General features: G+C 41.2%; 1 protein-coding gene across 1 annotated transcript in view; it reads right to left on the bottom strand.

Annotated features, from left to right (window-relative positions):
* The window catches only part of cdh22 (cadherin 22), a gene marked incomplete at both ends in the record, with an annotated part of 48,623 nt that overhangs the window by 17,187 nt on the left and 8,075 nt on the right, over positions 1 to 23,361 (bottom strand). The window contains 6 exons of the mRNA XM_080845442.1: positions 302 to 423; positions 7,366 to 7,502; positions 10,322 to 10,578; positions 10,816 to 11,003; positions 12,817 to 12,984; positions 16,647 to 16,766. Coding sequence (XP_080701568.1) covers positions 302 to 423; positions 7,366 to 7,502; positions 10,322 to 10,578; positions 10,816 to 11,003; positions 12,817 to 12,984; positions 16,647 to 16,766 — 992 coding nt within the window. The remainder of the gene's footprint in view (positions 1 to 301; positions 424 to 7,365; positions 7,503 to 10,321; positions 10,579 to 10,815; positions 11,004 to 12,816; positions 12,985 to 16,646; positions 16,767 to 23,361) is intronic.

Below are 23,361 nucleotides of genomic sequence, written 5' to 3'. Positions count from 1 at the left end.
GCTTTGAGCAGTAAAGGTTCTCAATTCCCACTTTACAGAATCAGTTTGTTGCAGTGGGGAAGAAGAGAGAGTCTGACTTCTTATGTAAAGAGGAACAAACTGCATAAAATCTGTTCAATCAAAGTATCCCCTGGATAGGCTGTAGATATCTAAGTGTGTAAACAAAATCTTGTGAGGACTAAATTATTAAACAGATTGCGTTTAACCCCAGATTATCAAGTGCTATTTTTTTCTCACTGTGAATTGCTATTTTAAGTGTCATTATGAGTTGTGGTGAGAGATCAATCTGACTGTTACCTACCTGGCCAGGTTTAGCATCTTCACAAATGGAGGCCTCGTAGGGGGTTGCCAGTTCAGGAGGGTTGTCGTTCACATCCAGGATTCGGATGCTCACGGCGGACTGGGATGCCTGAGCAGGGTTGCCTGTAGGGGACAGAGTAGGGCAGAGACTGTATCAGAGCTAGTAAATGCCTAATCAAATATCTACACTACTGACAGAGAGGCCTTTCCTCTGTCACATCAGGGAACGTCCAGACAAGATCTACCAAACTGCCGTAGACAAAAAGATTAAAAGATGAATCTGGATTCACCAAAAGATTCTTCTCAATACGTTGAGCAACATGAAATTAACACTATACACTCCTTCAAAAGCTTTCCTTCAGATAAGCTGTTTGACTAACTTTGGAACTTGCATTCAAAAATAGGTCACTTCTACAATATAAACAAGATTGTTCAATGAAGTTGCCAGCTTGGGATTGTCTTACTTACACACAGAGTTATTTCCCATAACCCAATATTCTCCAGAAACCATTCAACAAACCAGAAAATCCATTCAACAAGCTTATGCAAAGTCCAGGATTTGGTAATGAATATGACAAGTGCTGAATATTAATTGGCCCAAAGACTGAAAAAAACATACAATGCAGGACATGGTGCTTCATATAAACCCCTATTCATCAAGTCAGGAAAGGTAGCTTTAAAGAGAACCTGTCTGCTAATGTGGTTAAACAATAGATCAATGCAATGGAACAAGCAACAAAGTGTCCCAGATGACTATAAAAATTACCTGTTGACGCACAATCAGTGCCTAATGAAGACAGCATTTCATTTTACAGTAATATCTTTTCTAGACTACAGTTTCAACCTGGAAAGTATCCAGACATAACTTTACATCTCAATCTGACATCCAAATGCAAAAGTAGCCTTTATGCAAGTCACACTAGCTGGATTACAATTGTTACTCTATTCGTATGTCAGTTGCCATGAGGGGTTTATATATGTGTTATATAGCTGTACTAACAGAGCACTGAATTGATGCATTAGCTCCCGATGTTTTAAACTATGTCAAGGTTATTCATATCATGTCTCCTTGTAATGTAATGTCTACAGTATGGGTGACACTTCATTTGACCCTTCTGTCATAAGGCTAACCTAATCATGTTATAAACATACCAAGACAGGAGGTTCATGACATACAGTGTCATTACTGATGACAGTTTCCACCGATATGATAGTGTCTCTTAAAAAGGTCAAGATTAAAAAGTGGCATAGGTTGCTATGGCATCTTAGTTAGTTCAGTTTAGTTTAATTAGTTTTCAGGGTAAAATGTATAACTAGAAACCTGATACCATGTATGTATCTCATGTACGTACATGAGCTTGAAATGACATTGGTACTGAATTGAATCTCTGAAATCCATAAATATCTCCAGTTTTCATGATGTGTAAGGAAATTCACATGACCACCAAAAGACTGCGTAATAAATTAATTAATGCATCCCATTTTCAAACCAAGCTTCACCAGAAAATTATATACGCTTGCTAATGTTAATGATTTGAGTGCACCACTGGGATTAGCTTCATAATATAAATATTAATTGAATCAAGTAATAACAGCTTGGCAATTTATTTGATCATGGTAATGCTGATTTATTTTTTTAACAAAAAAACCAAACCAAAAAAAACACAGACTTTAAACGTATTCTTCCTGAAAAGTTCTTTGAGAGACATATCTGAAAGAAAGAGTACTAATGCAATCTAAAAAGCACTCCAAATTAAGTCCACACAGACTAATTACAGGCCTCTACGGAGAGCCAATCCTATTTCTGGATATTCAATTAAGTCAGATATGTTTTAATTGGCCTCAGACTACTCGTTTTGAAGCCTATATGAAGTGTCTTAATATTTTCTTTTTTTATTTGTAATGGAGATTCATTTTAGACCCATTATGATAAATAACAATGCCCATATGTATGAGCCTGAATGCATGTATGAATTTTTGTTAGACAATAGCACAGGTAGCGCACACACTTTAATTAATTGAGTATTTCATCTTGATACACAGTCAATTAACCAAATGGAGACTACAAATATGCAAGATATCTAATGTTGGAAATATTTTTAATTATAGCCTACAGTACATACCAATTAACTGCATTTACTGAGTGAATGAGCTGTTTTCTCATTGTATTCCGTTTAAGTAACACTTTGAATCTATTTTACTGTGCGTCCTTAAGCATTTTGATTTCTAAATGCTTCTTACTGACTATCCTGTGAGTGGATCTGTGGAGAAGGTAAAAACATCACATGATGGGCAGCAAATCCATTTCTGTTTGAAACAGCCGAGGGAAACGGGCTGCCATGTCCTCGAGAAAGGCTGCAGGCTGCCACGTCCTGGGGAAAAAAAGTTAATTTGCTCCCAACTAAAGTTGATCTCAGGCTAAATCTATGTTAGATGTTACTGTCCCCGATATTAAGAAAAGGGATTTAACCAGATTACAGGTTGCGGAGCATCTGCCACGTGCTCACCAGATGTTAGAGGGCCACATATCTTCATGACATATTACAGCTGTGACAATGTATTTGATTTCATTTCTGGGAGCCGCCCTATCTGTTGCACGAGCCAGAGGGACATGCCGATAAACTGATAAACAAGGGAAAGATGATGTGCAGGGTGCACGAGTGACAAGAAAACCAAATGTGCCAGCCAAACATTGTGCGGGTCTGAAGCCCCAGGGAGTAACATAATCTCATTTGCGTGGAACAGCAATGAAGTCTCCCAGTCAGATTCCCTGTGATTCACTTCATATCGTTATTCACACTGAAGTAACTGGCCCCTCCACACACAAACACACACAAACACACACACACACACACACACACACACACACACACACACACACACACACACACACACACACACACACACACACACACACACACACAGGTTTAGGGTGTTCTGAGATAAGTCAAGTACAAAGCCAAGTCATTGCAGCACAGTGGCAAGAAAAAAATACATAGTGCAAACCGCATAACTGCATAATTACCCTGGCATTATATTATATTTATCAGGGGTGGGATTCCCAGAGACTACTTCATGCTATGTCATAAAGTTATACTTTAAGCTATACCTTAACATTTCGAAGGTGTTTCCCAGAATGTCCTTAGCCCTAAGTCAAGGCAAGGCAATTTGATGTGCTTTACATAAAAAAGCAGAGGAACAAAGGAACTAAGAAAAGATAAAACATGATTGAAAGAAAGTAGAGAACATAACAAAGAAAGTATATGGAATAGAATCATTACAAGGAACATAAATTAGAATAAAAACATTATTGAATTCGCCCCCGCTGTGTGTTTATCTCTTTCAGAACACAACATACAGAATCATGGAGCAATAGCCCCAATAGAATCAGCAATAGAGAAGAGCATAGGAAAATAAAGTACATGGAAAATCTGAGTGAATAAATAAAGGACCATAAAAAAGCCTGGACCTGTCTTAGCCATACCTTATTACAGTTTTCAGATTGAACAAATGTCTTAGAGCCTAGAAATGTTGTCTGGACATATATGCACTGACTACGATGGAAGACCAAGATAGTGTTGCAGTACATTTTGTGTCTCTTTAATTAAAAAGAAAAAAAAAACATGAATTATTATACATGTTTTGGCCGTTGATTTATGAATCCCTTGCCAATACAAATCTACTGTATAATTAAGATATAGTTTACAGCCATCCTCATTTGAGAACTTCCTTTATTTAGACTTTTGACAAAGTATTTCTTATTTATGTTCTTTGTAATAATGATCACCTGCTCTCCAATCTGAGTCATGCCCATCTAACTCATCTCACGCATGTTCAAACCTACGTGAATTACAAATAATCCACTCAAGAAACATGGATTCAGCCTCTTAAGATATATGAAGGAAGGTCTCACTTGGAGTAACTCTTAGGAGATGGATTGAGAAACACACGTAGAAAAGTAAACAACCTTTGTAAGGTTAACCTTTCAAGTCTTCACAAAGCGCTAAGAGACAGGTTACTGGGAAACCCACAAAAGGTATTTTATTGAAGGCATTTTGCAGTGCAATGACGGTAGGCCTTTGTGCAATCTTTGTGCAGCCTGGGACTTCAAGCAGTGGTTTTGATGTGCAAGTGCCACAGGCTTCTTTTTAGGGTTGCAGCTGCACCAGCACTGCCTATATGCTGATCATTCACACACCACAGAAGCAGCTTACATGCACAGTTTTGGCAGTGGATTTGGCTACATGACCCAGTGGCCTCACTGGCAAAAGGAGTAAAACTGAACTATTGTAATTAATTACTGTTGTCTGTTTGCAATGGATTGCCTCTAGAAAGATACTGTCTCAGCTAATGTTGTTATCTTACCATTTAACAATACAAGCACAGCTTTTTCAGCTCAATTCTGTTTGTTTGTTTCTTACTCTAGGCACATAAACAGCTTTGTGTTCATGGAATATCGCAATACATCAAATTGCACTTGGGAAAGAATGTCTAAGGAGAGTATGTTTGTATGTGTGTATTGCAATACTGGGAACAAAATAAGCCGTTGCATTATAATTACCTAGGTGGTTAGGTAGCTTTAAGAAATGCAGCCCTGTTGATGCAGTTTTTAAATTATCAGAATGAAAGCATACGTTTTCTTCTAGAGTATATGACATTACTTAATTAGTCCCACTCACTCAGACTTGGATGAATGCCTGAAAACAAGTAATTTTTGTTATCATTTCATTTCTCACTATAAAACTGTTGCAATGCAAAACAGTTTACTGTAATTGGTCTTAACTGTGGTTAATTAATTTCTGACATCACCTCCATCCAAAATGGAACAGCCAATAACTTTTCACTATACATCACATTTGAATTACTCTTTCAAACTACATTCTTTGAACAAGTTAATTTGAAACCCTGAAAAATGTGGCCTGACTTGTTTACCAAAGGCCCTTTGCTGACACAGATGAAGACTTCCTTTTTCCACCATTCTTTAACCCACCCTCCTCCAGCCCAAGAGTGGTAGGAGCCCAACCCCCAACTCACATCTGTTACCTGTCGGTAAGAACCTGTCAGTAAGACTCCAGCATGGTATCGTACTATCACAGGACTCTGAAATTATATGTCACTCTGGCCCAGCAGATAGGACTGCACTGTGTCTGAATGGGCTGTCAGAGTCTGTACTTGGAACTCTGCCTCTGACAGTCTTCCTCCAGTTAGTCTCCTATCTACTATGAGCACTTTGGGAATTGCTAAGAAATTCCTTTAACCAACGTTATATACTGTACATATGAAAACAGAGAGTGAGAGGGAAGAGAGAGAGAGAGAGAGAGAGAGAGAGAGAGAGAGAGAGAGAGAGAGAGAGAGAGAGAGAGAGAGAGAGAGAGAGGAGAGAGAGGAGATGGAGAGGAAAATGAAAGGAAATGTGTGTGTGTGTGAGTGTATGTGTGTGTCTGCGTGTGTGCGTGTGTGCGTGTGTGTGAGTGTGTGTTCCTAAGCTGCCTATTTGCCACAGCACATTAAAGCAGAAAGTGCCCTGAGGCAATGTGGTCACTGTGGAGTTCCTATCCCACATAGAGTAAAGTACAGCAGCAGCCAGTATAGCACACTGTATGGAACTGTCAGAAGTACGACTTGGATAGTGTTTGCTAGTGCATTTACCGTTTGTGGAGATATGAATATGTTCTCATATCTCTGGTTGGTGATGATATGAATATGTTCTCATATCTCTGGTTGGTGATGATATGATAAATTAATGAAGCTTAAGAATATTAGAAGTAATGTAACTGTGTCACACCTTTCAAACCTTGGGGTAAAACTCTGATGAGTGATACATAATGACCCTCAACTCTGAAGAGAATGACATTTTCATTTTCATTTGTGTTTTTTCTCTGTTTAGCCTCAATCTACATGAACCTGGTAAACAGATACACATTAACTAGCACTGTTTTTTAAACAATAGAACATGGTGTTTAAATGTAAAGGCCAGAGCTCCAAACTACTGGTGATGACTAAAAACCTCCACTTTCTGCTCTTTTTTTTCTGTGTCGCCTCAAATAACCCCTAAGCCTAACCAGATAGATACAATACACAAAGGTAAACAAGCCAAGGACGATAACCAACATTTTGAGGGAATTTTGATGAAGTCAACCACTGCCTGTGTTTGGATAGTCTGTAAGACACAAGGGAAGGCAGCTTTATCTGTCGGGAGCAGGCTGCTGTTTAGCCCAGATATGGGGACAATTATTGTCTCCCTCACATTTTTTAAATGGTCAATTAACATTAAAATGTGACTCTGACATAATGCACTGCACAAAAGGGAAGAACACAAAAAAAAAACAATTAGTCCCCAAAATCACAGCTGTTTCAACACGCCATGCTGAAGACTCCACTTTAAATTCATCTTTCAAGTGTTGCTACAAGTTTGAGGAACATTACGAAATGACTGAATATGAACGTATTGACTGGGCCAGCACCATCCTACGTCCTATTGATGTTTCAGCTTTTCAGATGCATTGTGATTAGCAGGTAATGATCACACAAGTGGACCAGGTAGAAACGACTGTAACGATTTGTACTTTTTTGCATTTAGCATTTTGCAGTGTTTTTGCTCTCCCCAAGTCACTGGTTTATCTTGGAGTCTGCACACATACTGTTGGTGCATGTTTTGCCATGTGCATTGTGCTGTATCTTTCTGTTGTCTTCTGCAAAACCCACAGTGCATATTTTACTGTCAGTGGCTGAATCCATTCTAAATCTAGACATGCCCCCTCCTGTTGTCCTACATATGGACCTGAGCACAAGAAATGCTTCTATTCAGGGCACTGTTCAGTTGATACAGCATCAGCACACCGCAGGTACTCAAACATGTAGCCACCTAGAGGACACAGTTTCAAAGCACTGCGCAAACGCATGCAAAACGAAAAAAAAAAAAACAGGCGCAAAAGAAACTGTTGCTGAAAAAGGGTAGGTACACCTTGTGCAGTGAGCTGGAGAGATTTGAAAGCTTCAGGCTAGAACAGATCTGTCAGAGGCTTTCTTCTTCACACACAGCATTTAGAGACCGCCTGCAAATACCTGCTTCCACCGCTGTCACAGTGATGTTGTGCCAGCCTGCCGTCTCTCTGTCCAAGATCTTCCCCAGGGTGATGGCACCTGTCACCGGATCAATGTGGAAGATGTGCTCCTGGTCAGAACTCTGGTCTATTGAGTACCTGCGAGAAAGGGTCAAAGCATGTTATTGTGCCGTGGAAAAATACATTTCAATCCACTGTGCTATTTTTAATCGTTTGCAGACAGGAATTAGCATTTGTGTGTGTGTGTGTGTGTGTGTGTGTGTGTGTGTGTAGGTGTGTGTGTGTGTGTGTTTGTGTCAGAAAGAGAGAGAGAGAGAGAGAGAGAGAGAGAGAGAGAGAGAAAAAAAAACTCTGATTAAGATGAAAACGACTTTGAAAATAATTATGCATTTAGCCAATATCGAAAACATGTCACCCCGAGTGCCTGAGAAGAAAGAGCTAACCGGCAGAGCTGTGGCCGCCCCAGACCGCCTTAGAAACACAGATTAATAATGTATGCTGCACTCCCATGAAATACACTTTCACTTTCCTTATGGTACATAAGCACCTCTCAGAAGGTTACCGAGTCAACAAAATTCAAGCGAATATAGTTTACTTTTACTTTTTCTTCACGAACAACCACTACCACCCAAGCCCCCACTACCCCCCAGCATCCACCCACCCACACACACACACACACACACACACACACACACACACACACACGCACACACACACACACACACACACACACACACACACACACACACACACACACACACACACACACACACACACACACACACACACACACACCCTCATTTCAATTGCTATGCCCAGAGGGCTGTAAAAGCTGCCTTCACGGTTTCAGATGTGTCTAAAATGATTGGAATACAAAATTACTAGAGAGATTAATCAGTTTGTATTTTACCCTGGGTTATGGGGGTTCAGCTAGGGGTTTTGTATAAAAGGCCATGTCATATTGCCCAGAGGGTAGAGAGTGAGCTTATAATGGTTTGGGTGCACAGCCTCCCCAGCTCTAAAGGAAGATTCTTTTCATCTTCACTGTAGAACTTTCTTTTGTATTTCTTAAAAAAAAAAAAAAAAATCATCCAGGTAAGCAAAACCATTCAGTGAGGTTACCGATTTCAATTTGATTGAAGTTGTATCTTATTGCATCTTACTGCAGCAGGTAGAATCTCCCTGCACATTTGTTAAAATGCATGTATCCTTCACTGCCTACTATGACAACTGCGATATTAAATACAGATTTGAGGAAGCGCAGCACTTGAGAATGCAGTAGTCACACACATTTAATGGTGCATTAACAATGTTTATACATTTAAGGACATACGGATTTGTATAAACTGACTCTGCAGAGAAATATGTCTGCTTATCAGTCATTAATGAACTAACTCTAAATCCCTCTTTACAACTTGAATGTGTTTGTGGTAGGGTTTGTGTTGGGGCACAAATGAGATAAAGAAAAAAATTCCAATAAGCCTCTAAGCATTAACGAGGTATTCCATTATAGAGATGGCACAAAGCAGACCTCATAAAAAATCTCACCCACAAAAAAACTCATGAATCTGTGTTATTTCAGGGCTTCATGAAGAAAGAAATTGCTTGATGGTGCGTGGAAAAAATCCTCACAGTGGGCCAGCCCTTTTTTTTTTCACCTCTCGCCTAGCAAACGAGCACAACAAAACATAAACAAATATTTCCTATCCAAAATAGGGTGGCACATTTCCAGGCACCATGTTCATTCCTCAGGGCTTGGTGCCCTTGGTGCCAGCACTAGGCTGAGCTAGTGCTGGGTGGCATTAGCGGGGTGAGGTGGGGGGAGAACGATGAGACCCTGGGCACAGACCCGCTTGGTTAGCTCAGTCCAATGGAGATGATTAAAGTGGTACCGATGGGCATGGGCACGGTGCCAAGCCAGTGTGCCAGCCCAGCCCGCCCGCCTGCCTGCCATCCAGCCAGCCAGTTGCTGTGCGGTACTTTATTACACCTGGAGCACTTTTGGTTCAGCCTCATGCATTTTTAATAGAGGTAATTTGCACAGGCTGTGTGCAGCCCGACTTTGCCTTTATAGCCCCTTCATAAGGCTTCTGAGAAGCAGAGAGCACCAGGAAGAAGAAAGACATTCCTTTAAAGCCAAACAATACAGGAAAAAAATGTGAATGAAAAACGTTCACTTTAGATGTTCAATCATTCTGCAAAAGGCAACAGAAGGAAAATTAATCTCTTTCCCTCAAAATTAGAAAAAGGTGAAAAGGTAATGATTATATGCTTGTTAAATGGCTGTCAGATGTTAGATTACATGGTAATTACTTTTATTTTTGAAGTATAACACCAAGGAGAAGGCAGAGGAATGTGCTCTTACTCTTTGGCTAAGCTGGACTGTGTGCAGAGTTACTGTGTTCACTGAGAGGAAAATGGCAGGTGGGTAATTGTGTGCTAGTGGGGCTTTAAGGCATGTCCACAATTCAAAACTCCAACCTGGTTCCTGCTCAGTTACTTTGGATATTTTCTTATAATGGGACAAACACAATATGAACGAACACACACACACACACACACACACACACACACACACACACACACACACACACACACACACACACACTCGTGTTCCACACACACACACACACACACACACACACACACACACACACACACACACACACACAAACACACACACACACACACACACACACACACACACACACACACAAACACACACACACTTGTGTTCCACACAGACACTCCTTTCTCACCAAGGAGCTATTTACACCCCAACCAGGCAGCTGCAGAGACATTGGGTACTCCTTTCTCGGCCTTCGTGAAGCTTCAGTTTTATTGTTAATTAAAGGAAAATGATTCAATACTGCTAACAATGGCCATGGGCATTTTCAATACCAGTCAGAATTTGTATTCCTCCCCCATTCCCCTCCTGCAAGTTGGATTGGGCATACCTGACAGGAACGTTCTCTCTGTCTGGGTCCCTGGCTGTGACGGTGCCCACCAGCGCCCCCAGCCTGGCGTCCTCCTGCACCTCCATAATGGCACCCAGGGGTGGGAAGAACACCGGCGGCTCATCCACGTCTGAGACGCTGACTTTCACAATGGTCTTATCTCGGAACGTCCCCAGATCCACAAAGCGCTCGTCCACATGCTTGTTCATAGCCTCCACGACCACGGTGTGGATTTGCTTGTTCTCAAAGTCCAGAGGCTGAGAACAGTGTTACACACGTTAATCCCATGATTGGAAACAATAAAAACGAAGTTGATTATTGAAGATGTGTGTGTGTGTGTATAACAAATACATGTTAAACTTCATAAAAATATCATGGTAAACAATGCTATGCCACATATGCCATATAGCATTATATTATATTATATTATGACTGCCCTTTGTTGCAGCAGAAGTAAACTGCTGTGCAGCCCAGGCCAAACAAGTTCACCGCACCTTTTTGACTGAAATGACAGCCTCCTGCGTTTCTCCGTCTGTGGTGATTTTGAACAGCTCACCGTCCTCCCCCTCTGCAATCAGGTAGCTCATATCCGTGTTGTCCCCCATGTCCGCGTCTGTTGCGATCACCCGCCCAATCGGGGTCCCAAGATCTGCCCCCTCCGAAACACTGAACTGGTACAGCTCTGATGGGGAGAGCAAGGAACCTGTTATTCTCAGCACTAGCTGTATAGTAGCTAAATGCACATAATCAACAACATGCCAGACTCTCACAGGTAAATGGTAACAAGACAAGGCTAAACGCATATATTTCAGGCTTATCAACGGATTCAGGAAGTTGCGAGCATTTCCGGGTACACTACAAGTGGAGGCTGGGATTGAGGGAAAAGAGTTGGGTAATGGTGCAATTACGCATTTATGTTTCCATGTTGCATCCTGCGAGAGCTGCTAGCATGCTGTTGATAATTTGGAGAGAAAATAGCTCTTTTAGAGAGCACTGGGTGTGTGTAGCCATTATGCCAGCAGGATCCTCTCCACTCAGAGACAAAAACACATAGGCAAACATATCATAAAGACTCATACATGTCATACAGACTTCCATTCCTGGTAGCCTACATACTGCATACTGCATACTGCACTAAGTAACATTTAACGTTTGTAATCTGGACTGCTATTCTGTACTAAGTACTGCATTTTTCAGTGGCGTTTAATACCAAATGGCCATGTATACGGTATATGCCACAGTAATTCAATAAAAACTGAATGAGGTCTGACTCACAAAGAAAAAGCGGCAGGAAAGTAAGCTAAACGCTATCACTGTGGACCACATACGAGATTCTCACAAGGGAAAGGAGTGTAAAGAGAGAGGCAGAGAGAGAGAAAGAGACAGCCAGAGAGAAGAAAAGAGACTTTGGGGAGTATATAAGCCTGATGTCGGCACTCGCTTTGCGGTAATCGAAGTAATGCTGCCTCCTTCACAGAAGATGAAGCAGAATGAGAGACACAACGCACGGGACCAAATGAAAACACACACACCCCCATACACACACCCACATACACACACACACACACACACACACACATACCCCCCCCCCCCCACACACAGCTCATGAGTATATCATCTGTGCCTCTCCTGCCATGCTCTTCCTTTTGGTTTGTTTGGCTGGTGTCGGAATGAAGCACAAGGCTCCCCTCGGTCTGCCTCCCAGACATAAATATATTAAATGTATCACCCACTAGGCTGACTCTGATACGGGAGCAATGATACAAAGTGCTTTTCATTTGTTTGAAGCTGAGCGCTCATTGAAAAGAGCTACTTTGGAAGTCGCCTCACTGGAACCTCTCCTGTGGATTATTTGCAGGCGAGGCACATGTTTTTGTCACTGTGGTACATGCAAGACAGATGGGCTTGCAAAAAAAAAAAACAGACCATCAGAACTGACTGGGAAGAGTGTAGCCCTTTTAACTGTTGGTGTGTGTATGTGTGTGTTTTTTTGTACATCATGGGCTATTTCGACATAAGGGGTGTGCGTTTATTGCCGGTGCATGTTTGCATCCTTAATTGAACAACTCCAGCAGTCAGACTGCACAGGTCGCTTTCTGTTATGGGTCAATGTAAGAATTTGCATAAGCTAGCATCTGCAAAGTAATCACCTGGACGTGTACTTTTGCCAATCTCCACCTGATTTACATAGCTGAGTGAATCTTAATGGACTTACACCAAATGTTTTTCTTGCCTCTGCAAAATAAACATTCAGCATTTTAATTATTATTTACTTTGCTCGTCATCCATCATCGTCACCTTCAAGCCGTTACTTTCATTTCCTGCGTCATACACGCTGCCCTTTTCTAACTCCAATTCAGACTCTAATGTCCACAGATGACTTTGTCTCTCTCTCTCTCTCTCTCTGTCCCTCTCTGGAGGTTGAATTCTAACATCAGAAACCATAGATAACTTCACACATGATCGCAAATATGCCAGGTCTGAAGTGCACCCACTCTGTGGAAAGCTCGGAGCGTTGTCATTAACATCCGTGATCACTATGGTCACTGTGGTAGAGCCGGAGAGACCGCCCATTTGGCCTGCCATGTCTGTTGCCTTGACAACCAGCTCATAGCGATCCTGCGTCTCGCGGTCTAGATCTGCCACTGCTGTCCGAATCACTCCTGTGGAAGAAAGGCAGAAGAGAAGAAGAGAGGGAAATGGAATTAAATGAAAGGTCACATTACTGGCACATGTCCAGCAAAAGTGGAGGTATTCCTTTTTTGTCGCTATTATTAAAAAAAGCAATTAAGCAGACTATAGGGCATATATAGGGCAGATTGTACCGACAGTGCACTTCTCAACCTCTAGTCTCTTCTGTGATAATGTAGATTGTACCAGACACTGGGCTACACAGTCATATAAGTCTTCACTATTAAAATTCACTATTGAAATGCCTACCGCATACAGACAGTCAGTGACTGCATAATAACAATCCTCAAATGTATATATGGCTTGGATTTGAAAGCAGAGCTCTCTTTAACTGCAACTTCCATGGATGGCTTGTCCTCGAGCCTGAACAAACTGAACGTTCTACAAAAATAAATGTGACTTGCTGCAGGAAGGGATGCTGACAACGCCAGAGGATCAGGAGCACAATGAGCAATGTCACAATGACAAAGTTTGGAAATGGGATTTTGGGGGACTTTGAAGAGAAACAAATGTACATGAGTCACTGGACCTGTGACTCTGAAATGTCAACAAGATTGGACTTAACTCTCGCAAGAGGTTGGTTATTATTGCATTTCTGGGTTTCTGGTAAGATGCCAATCTTGGCCATAATGAAGTGTAACACCCCCTATGCTTATACAAATTAAGTTCACTGAGAATATTAAAGGAGCTAATACTTCCAAAGAAAATTAATCCACTGTGGTCAAAGAGAAGTGAAACCTCACAGAAAGCATCTTTTCACAGTCATTGTGGGGTCCCAGAATCACTGTAGGCCTTCCTGGCATGTTGGTACCTCTCCTCCTGCCTTGCTCTGTCACAACACTAGTGCATGCTGTTTTTATTGTTCCTATTGTTTCAATATGTGCACTGATGTGAAGGAAGATAGGTCATAACAAGTTATTGGGATTGCAGTAACCTGTCAAGTACTTGAAAGTTGCCTACTTTAATTAGAGAGCATATTTAAAATCATGTCATCATGGACAACTGCAAAGGAATTTTGCTAAAATGTTGGCAGTGCACAATTTGTGGTTGAACTGTGTTCACAAATTTTAAACCAATACAATGCCTTTGTTATGGAGGTCCAAAGCATGAACACTGCAATTCTGAGGGTATAGTCTTGTCACTGGCAGATGTCTAGGGTTGCTAGGATAAATGAGGATAGTATATCGTCATGATTGTGAAGTGTCATGTAGTATCAAACATAAAATATATATATTTTTTTAATCTTTTGAAGTTTAAACCAAAGGAATAGTCTCGATAATTGTACAGACAGAAGCAGGTCTGTATTTGTTGTTTCCAACCTGGTTCAGCAAAAAGTGATTAGTGATTTAATTTAATTAATATTCTTAGTGATTCACAAATGTGCTGTCCATAATTAGCCTTATTTTAACCACATGAAAAACAAAGGTACTGTATACAGAAGGTCAAAGGTCGTGTGGTTTAATATTCAAATGAAAAAAAGCAAGACTAGTCTTTCAAGCAATTTGCCACCACAAACAAACTATTGAAGGAAGAGGATACATATTTTGTTCAGCCAAGATTTAACTGCTATAATCAGAATGTCTCTGTTCAGACTGGTTTGCATTTTCAGATGTTCAGTGTGTTTGTAGTAGCCAATGTTTATTACATTTATTCTGATGTAATTTATATGTTAAACCTGTTGTGTTATTTTTCTCACTCATTTTCAAAACTTTAATTTAATGTTTAAACTCCTATTTTGGCAAAGAAAGAAGGATGGCCTCTTTAGAAAAGAAGGCTAAGTGTGGGTAGTTACCCAAAGGAGCTGCCAACAAATAGCCTGTAGTTCTTTCTTGGCTCATTTAGAATTTAGAATAATTTAGTTTTAACTATTTATATATTCTGTAACTCTCTAATTTCCTTAATGCAGACCTTAGTTATACGTTATTATTATTATTATTACTATTATAATTATTTATAATATATATATATTTTTCACTACCATCCACATCAACGCCAATTTTCTAGTTAACCTCATTAATTAAAGGCACCGTATGCAACAATTATGCTTCAGGATTAGGGTTAGGATGAGCAGTTTAACCTTAAAATAACAGCTTAAAAAAAATTGGGGCGCTACAATGACATTTAATATGGAGAATTGCGTCGTTGCCATTGGCATAGCAGGGTCGATAGGCATATAACTGCGTTATGTAGTTTTACCTGCCGATGCCCGCCGACCTGACTTGTTTACCTTCTGCCGATCTAGTAAGTAGCTTATTTGCCGTCTTGCTTAGTCTTGTGTTGCACTTGCTTGATGTTGTTGACTGTGTAAGGACAGTCGTTGAGTAACTAGTTTGTCATAATGACAAAGTCAGCACATTTCAAGAGATTTCGTTAGTTTTAGCTGCTAGCATACCTTTAGCGAATAGCTATTGTTGCATACGGTACCTTTAAGTTCAGTGTACAGGAGGACTCGCCATTACAGTGTTCAGTGAGAACTATATGTGTCTGTGTTTGTGGGTGTACAGAACTAACGTCTCAGTGACACCCCCCCTCAGAGGCATGTCTTTGCCTAGAAAAACTTTAGTGCAATCATGGAATAGATATTTTCGATCTAAAAGACACATGACACAAAATGCCCTAGGGACATTAGGAGTCTATTAAAATGGCTACAGAAAGAGTTTGCTTTATATCCACTCTTGCTAATGCAAGACACACACATAACTTTGTGACATAAGGGGGTCCATTCTAGATGCTGAACATAATCCATAGCATACAGTAGACTGTGTTGTTTTGCAAATAAACAATAAATGTCCTTTTCAGTTCCCACTGCCAGACTATTAGTGCTTGTCAATTAAATACACAGCCTTGTGTCTCCTCGCCTATGCGCTCACCCACTCCAACTACAGTAGTACCTCCTTCACGGGTTTAACAAGCCTAGGTAAGCAAAGAGTCTAGAGTCAGCAGGCCAGCCCAACTGAGGCAAAGCCATTTATCATCCAGTGCACCGGGGCAAACCAAATCAAGCCCTGCAGGCCCCCAAAAAGAAATCATTAAAAGTTTAGTGCTACTCCCATGGGCCATATTTGCAGGCAACACAAACCTGTGATATACCTGGACGACTACTGTGCAGACGTATCTTTCAGGTGGCCGTCCATGCGTTGAAGTACATAAATTCAGAATGACCACTGAATGCGAACCTCACTGCAGGATTCATAGCTGACGCCAGTAGGAGATATTTCATATTGGTTTGTCCTCATGGACAACACGACAGGAGAGAAATGAGCCGTGGTGATGTGTGTGGATGTCTACGGTATTTACTGTATATGTTTTGAGGTGTTGAACACAGAGAATCAATCAGGGAAGAGCACCAGTAAGACAGTCATCAGCATCGGCATTTCATTTCAATTACTTATGACTTTACCAGTGATCACACAAAAGTTAATTAATGAAATGATGACTGTTGGTATCCAATTATTCACTATTGCACTACTGCATCATTTCAAATTAAAAGATACCACACAATTAAATTAGTCATGGACTAAATGCTTAATTTTCACTATGTCACTGAACACTAACTATACCGTTTTCTATTTACATGTACTCACCATTTTATATTTGACAATTTATTTTTTTAGATTACTCAGCCAGCCCTCACCTGTGTCTCTGTCCACAAAGAAGAACACCTCTCCGTCCAGTACGCTGTACACCAAACGGGCACTGCTCCCGTAGGTGGGATCGTCCGCATCCGAGGCCGCCACCTTCATCACCGAGGTCCCTAAGGGGGTAAACAGCAAACATCACTCTAGAGAATGCAAAGCTTTCCATCACTGCTAATGGCCCCATTACCACGCCCTCTCACAAAACCCAATTATATCTCCTTAAACACATTTACAGGTGCCCCCATGAGTTGCTTTTGTTGGCTAGAAGTGAATTTGTTCACAAAGTTGCTGCTCTTCCAAAGTCAACTGTGCGCATCCACAAGCTGTGGGGCTCCCAACGCAAAGCATATATTTACATTTAGTCACACATTTCAACCAAAGCACAGCCTGGAGTCTATAAAGCTTAATGGCCCAAGCTCCTTTGGGGGAGGTGGGAAATATGCCTCTTGTTGAAAAAGCTTATTTTCTTGTGAGAAAGAAGAAAAGAGAGAGAGAAAAGCTGAGAGAAAACGAGAAAGGGAAAGAGTGAGAAAAAAAAGAATCACTTTCTTGTTTAGGGGAATAGATTTGAGTCACAAGTGGTACCCAAGGACAGAGAAGCGGCCTCTACTGGGGCCGCCACGGCAGGTAATTGCTGACAGCTGGTGGTGTCCACAAAGGTCACAGCTGTAGCCATTCCCCGGGACCTGTCATGCTACTGTCCGGCCACATAATAGCACTATGCTAATTAGGCTAATTAGAAGGAAGTGTCAGAAACCTGTTTGTCTCCTGTCAGCAACTCTGGTCCCGAGGGGAGGACAGGGAAAAGGACAGCATTTTATCATTACAGCCGGTGAGCTACTCCCCGTAAGCCTCCCTCTTTGATCTCGGCTGTCTCTGTCTTATGGCTTTTTAATTATTCTGCACTAAATCTCTTCTCGCCTCTTTAGCTAGCGTTACCACTTCTCAGTTTCTTGTTTCAAGCAAAAGGGCCAGATCAAGAAATTGTCCGCATGGTAATCCGCCAATATATTAGCTGTGGCTGTTTTTTTGTTTTTTTTTGTGACTTTGAAATGCAATGCTTCCCTTCTGTGAGCAAACCTGTATGAGAAACCTGCCATTCGAACAACGTTAAGCATCTTTCATGCCTTCAAATCTTCAAACATGTGGAATCGCTACTGTTGTCTGTCCCGATTCGTTTTTTTCGGCATGGTCTTATCGCAGGGAAACAAACAAAATGCAACAGAATCCTACTTCTTTTTCCTCTCTCTTTTTTTCCCTAGATATGGGGGCTGTTTAATTCCATATACCTGGCTGTGAGGTGGTAATGGGAAAGCCACCCCCTTTCATAGGATTACTTTCTTATCTTAATTTTCCCCAGGTAATAATCAGCATGACGCCCAACTGATTCCGTAAGTCTGGGTATGCCAATGGTGAGAGAACTATATAAATGCAAATGCTTCTTTATTTGGTTTACATTTTAAAAAAGCGAGCGAGAAGCGACTGTGGCTTTGCCTCTCATTAATGCACCGCCCAGGCTTCCCAAGGAAGTCATTAGTTATGGGCTTGGATGTCCTAAGCAGATTTTATTCTGTTGGTGACTCAAGGGTATACAATAAATAATGAAAAATAAATAAATAATCGCTCACAGAAATTTAAGTTTTGGGGTGATGGGCGGAAAAAATAGTGTTCCCCCACCCTCTCTGTTCTAATATTACACTGGGAAGTGCTGGGGCGAGTTTCAGAGCTGTGGCGTATCATTTTTTCATTTCTCCATTTCATGTGTGTTTTATTCTCTTTGCAAATATTTCTCCTCAGCCTAAAAATACAGTAAGCCGAATTGCTTGCAGTTCCTGATCTGCCCCTTCTTTGCTTGACTCCATCCTGCAAGCAAACCTCAACAAAGTTTTTCTATTGAAGACAGTGATTGACAGTATGCTTTATATAAACATATAATGATATTGTTATCATTATCCTTGCACAGTTAAAAAGGGACATCAGTCCAAAATGTCAAGAGAACTTTCATATTCCATTGGAACTCTATACTATAACTCTATACAATAACGTTTCCCTAAACATTACATATCCATTACATAGAAATGTATTTTGTATCAAGGTAAATTAATCAAACAATCAAACAAACAGAGCTAAACATGTGATGCATATCTCTTCAAAACTACAAGTCAGTGTAACAAGGAAGGAACACATGATGCATAACTGAACTGGCCGTGACCATGGAGTTTTTTTTCGAGAACCTCCATTTGCACGAACAAAACCTGTTTATCAACTAAATCGATAGATATTGTCCTAAAAATCAGTTGCACATAGCGAACACATTCATTTTGGCAGTGTTATTGCCGCACAGGAATTGAACCCATGACCTTGGTGTACAATATACTCTACCACTTGAACGAGAGGAATGTTTAACCTACTCTATTTCCATAACCATTTCTTAAAGGGCTGGACTGCTGCCAGGAGGTATATTGGTCTACAGTGATATAACCTCCCTCATGGCACTCACTGAGGTAGTCATACTAGATTAGCGGGGAATGGTATGGCCATAAAAAATACATTAAAGGGCCAGTCTTGAAATTCAAATGATAAAAACTTGCCGACTTAAAAGTCCCCCCCAACTTCCTTTGTCAGGTTGTTTTGATTATTCTGGACCGGCTGGTTACAACTCCAAGAGATATTAAGGGACGATGTCAGTGAGATATTCTCCTCGACATGGTTTATGCAACCCAGCACTCTGTTGATAATCTACATCCTCCAGCATCCAACCTATCTCATTTAATGAATGCCATTAGGGTCAGATTCATCTGGTAATGCAGGTTTTTTTAAGCATATGAGGATAGGCAAGTGAGCAACATTATCGATGCTGAAGCCATCATTTGAACGTGACCCAAACACTTATTGAGAAGACAGAATTTTGGAGATATTGCTTTTTGCCCCTAAATCTCCAAAGAGAGAGCTCCAGGGAGAAAGAGAGAGAGAGAGAGAGAGAGAGAGAGACAGAGAGAGAGAGAGATTTACGCACATATGTATTTAACGGCATCAACACAATCTGTTTCAAACAGCCGCAAACGACAGTGGCTGCACTTAAGGGAGGAGACGGTTCAATTACAGCTCTGAGGAGAGGGTGCCGAAGGAGAGGGCCTGCCACATGCGAGACACCGGACTGACAGCTATTTAAGCACTGGCGTCGTAAAGGAGATTTGTGCCCGTTCCCGTTACCTCTCTCTCTCTCTCTCTCTCTCCACCTCCGAGATGCCACAGCGGGTGGCACGATGCTGCGCAGTGCGTCGGCCACACTCCTCTGCCGAGCCCCTGTCCTAATCACGGTGGACTGAGAGCTTTCCCACCCCAAATCTCCACGTATTATGGATAATTTAGCGGCACCATAAAGCACTGAGGTGTTTTCACATGAAACATTATTCCTCCACCACTTCAGTGGTGATTCATGTGACTGGCTGGCCGACATAAAAGTCGACGGGAGAAAAAAAAAAAAAAAAAGGACGAAGGGGGGTTGGGGGAGTGCTATGTCATAAAAGTCAATGGCCTGCTTACTGTAATTCTGAATGAGGTCCTACAAGGATTTGGTGATAGTATTTTCTCATCCGTTGCGACAGATATATAAATCTAAGCTTTTATCAGGCTGAACCTAAGGTCTTTTATTGAATTGTGCTGTTATTTGTTTAGTGGTGTCAGTAAAGGGAGGTTAGCTCTCAGGTAGCTCTGAACACCTCCCTAACTGTATCTACAGTGTATAATCAATGTTATGATCAATGGACAAGCAGCACAAACAATCACCACAACACTGGCTGGAATGCTAAATGTACAACCGCTAATACAGGACAAAGCTAATTTGTTTGGCAGGTGTGCAAAGCTTCCACAGGCTGATTCATTTTAACGGCTACAGGAGGGGCATAAAGTGGAAGCACGGTTAGAGTTTCATGCTGCTTGCCTCTGCTGCGGCTTGTTTGGATAAAACTAGGATAACAGACTTCTTCCGTCTCCCTCAGACAGCGGATGGTTGCAATAAAAAAACACCATGCCCCTTCCCTATATTCTTAAACACACTTGTGTGTGTGTGTGTGTGTGTGTGTGTGTGTGTGTGTGTGTGTGTGTGTGTGTGTGTGTGTGTGTGTGTGTGTGTGTGTGTGTGTGTGTGTATTAGGGCTGTAACGATATTGGATCGAACCGAGAAATCGCGACACTCTGGGCCACGAACCTGCATCGCGATGCGAGGAGGCAGAACCGCGACATGCCCTCAGCGGTCACTTGATACAAAAAGTTTGGTTCGCTAGTAAAGGCGGCTGCTTGCTTCAGCGTTGGGGTTAATTGTTGCGCAAAATTTACTCAGTGCAGTTCATGCTCCCAAAGGTTGCGCGTGTTGTCATGAGCCTGCCATTTGCTTGGCAGATTGAAAGCTGTTTCCCTAACAGAAAGTCTGAAGCTTGAAGTTCTTTTCAAACCTTTGCTTGGGTAGCACTGCTAAACTGAGCAGACATGCAGACTACATTTTAGTAATCTCATCACGTAACATTCGTTTTCTAAAAACAATCACATAGTATTGCATGTTTTACTGTGGTAGAAAATACGTTAGCTTAATGCTAACCTAGAGACCGCGCTAGGTATTAGCATCAATTCATTCACGTTAATGTTTTTGTATGAGCCTGACATTTGCTCTGCAGATAGATAACAGGTTCCGAAGTTTGTTGAATGTTTTTCAACAGCATTGCTTTGAGTAATAAAAACCTCAATATTTGGTTATAAATTGTTTCTTCATTTTTTTATAGCTCATACTTATTATAAAGTGAATTAGAAAATAATAATAATAATATCGTGGGGTGTATCGAACCGTGGGTCAAGAATCGTGATACGAATCGAATCGTGAGGTAGGTGTATCGTTACAGCCCTAGTATGTATGTATGTATGTATGTATGTACAATGTATGTATGTATGTATGTATGTATGTATGTATGTATGTATGTATGTATGTATGTATGTATGTATGTATGTATGTATGTATGTATGAATGTTTGTGTGTATGTATGTATACAGTATAAACTCAGATATATATATTTGGTGGGTGTTTTTGAAACTGATGCTGCCACTAAAGGAAATGCAGTGTGTAACTTGGAAGAGGAGGCAGCACTGTCAATCAGGAGAGATGACACAAGGTGGGTCAGAGAGTCAGAATTCTCAGGCACAGGCCTCATGACCCCACCTGTCTTGCCATGGCCAGAGGCCCCTCAAAACAGCCCATCAATCACACAATTACACTGGCACCATCCGTCAACTGATGTTTCTGTCAGGGACTGATCTGACCCTGGACGCATCCTGCCCTGCTGAGGCAGTTTAATCGTACATCTCATGTGGCGGGTGGTGGTGGTGGTGTGTAGTGTGTGTGGGGGGAGGGGATCTGTAAGGACAGAAAACAGGGATGCTTTCACCAAACTACAGATGATAGCAGTGACATAAAATAGATGTTGTTTACCAAGTACCTGTGCCTTTGGAGATAATATCAGCACACGATTTGAGAATAATAATTCAGTGTCAGAGTCGGATGAGGCTCTGGACACTCAAATTGTGGTTGTGCATGGATATTCAAAAAGAGAGCGTGTAGTGCTGAGAACATGACAAGATGCTCTCAAGACCCTTTTCTTTTGTTCTACATGGCATCTCAGTGTCTCCTGTGGTGCACCTGAAAAACTGAAAAAGATCTATGCACTCTGACATGGAGGATTTGTGTTGCATGATTATCTGTGAAGGCCCCCGTTTGTGAAGCAAACCGTTTTGGATTATTTTCAACATGAGTCACTGCAACATCTCTAAGTCATCAATGAGGACAAAGATAGCTCATCCTTTATAGCCATGTTGAGCAAAGTGCGATGTACAAGAGTCATATTATTTTTGCATGTAATGCAAGAAGCTACAAAGTCAAAGCAGGGCAAACTAGCCAAAGCCTAAATATTTAAACCTTTACTTTGGCTAGAATGGCCACAAAGAGCAAGGGGAAAGCATCCTTCTCAAATATTTATGGTTTTGTTTTTAATAACACAGACAGAGTTTATCAAATGAGCAGATCTTCCTGTGCCAAGTAAAAAAATATAATGTAAATTATAATAATAGCGTGCATGACTCTAATTTTGTTAATTTAAAAACATCATCAAACAACTAATACTAGGAGCCATAACTGCATGACAGGGTAATATTAGTTGGGTCAGAGCAGAAACACTACGTGTGTGTGTGTGTGTGTGGGACTTTACTTTTATTGACACACACACACACGCACGCACGCACGCACGCACGCCAGACACACAAACACACACACACACACACACACACACACACACACACACACACACACACACACACACACACACACACACACACACACACACACACACACACACACACACACACACACACACACACACACACACACACACACACACACACACACGTCTACAAAGCAACTATATGCATTAGCAAACACATCATCAATAATACAGCATATCTTTGGTAAAGTGACTTCATCCATCCTGAGTGCATCACTTGAGAGGCATGCCAAACATCTTTGTCGCACAGGTGTTGTGTCAGTGCTTTCAGGGATCATATTTCCTGTCCCCTCGTACCAAGCCCACTGTTTCAAGAGTGTTCTGGCTTTTTTTTTTTTTTTTTTAAGTGTTGTATACAGCAAGTTTTAACATTGGCTGTTTTATAACC

This window comes from Sprattus sprattus (genome assembly GCF_963457725.1).
Source record: "Sprattus sprattus genome assembly, chromosome: 10".
NCBI classification, from domain to species: domain Eukaryota; kingdom Metazoa; phylum Chordata; class Actinopteri; order Clupeiformes; family Clupeidae; genus Sprattus; species Sprattus sprattus.
This window is presented reverse-complemented; position numbering and strand designations above follow the sequence as displayed.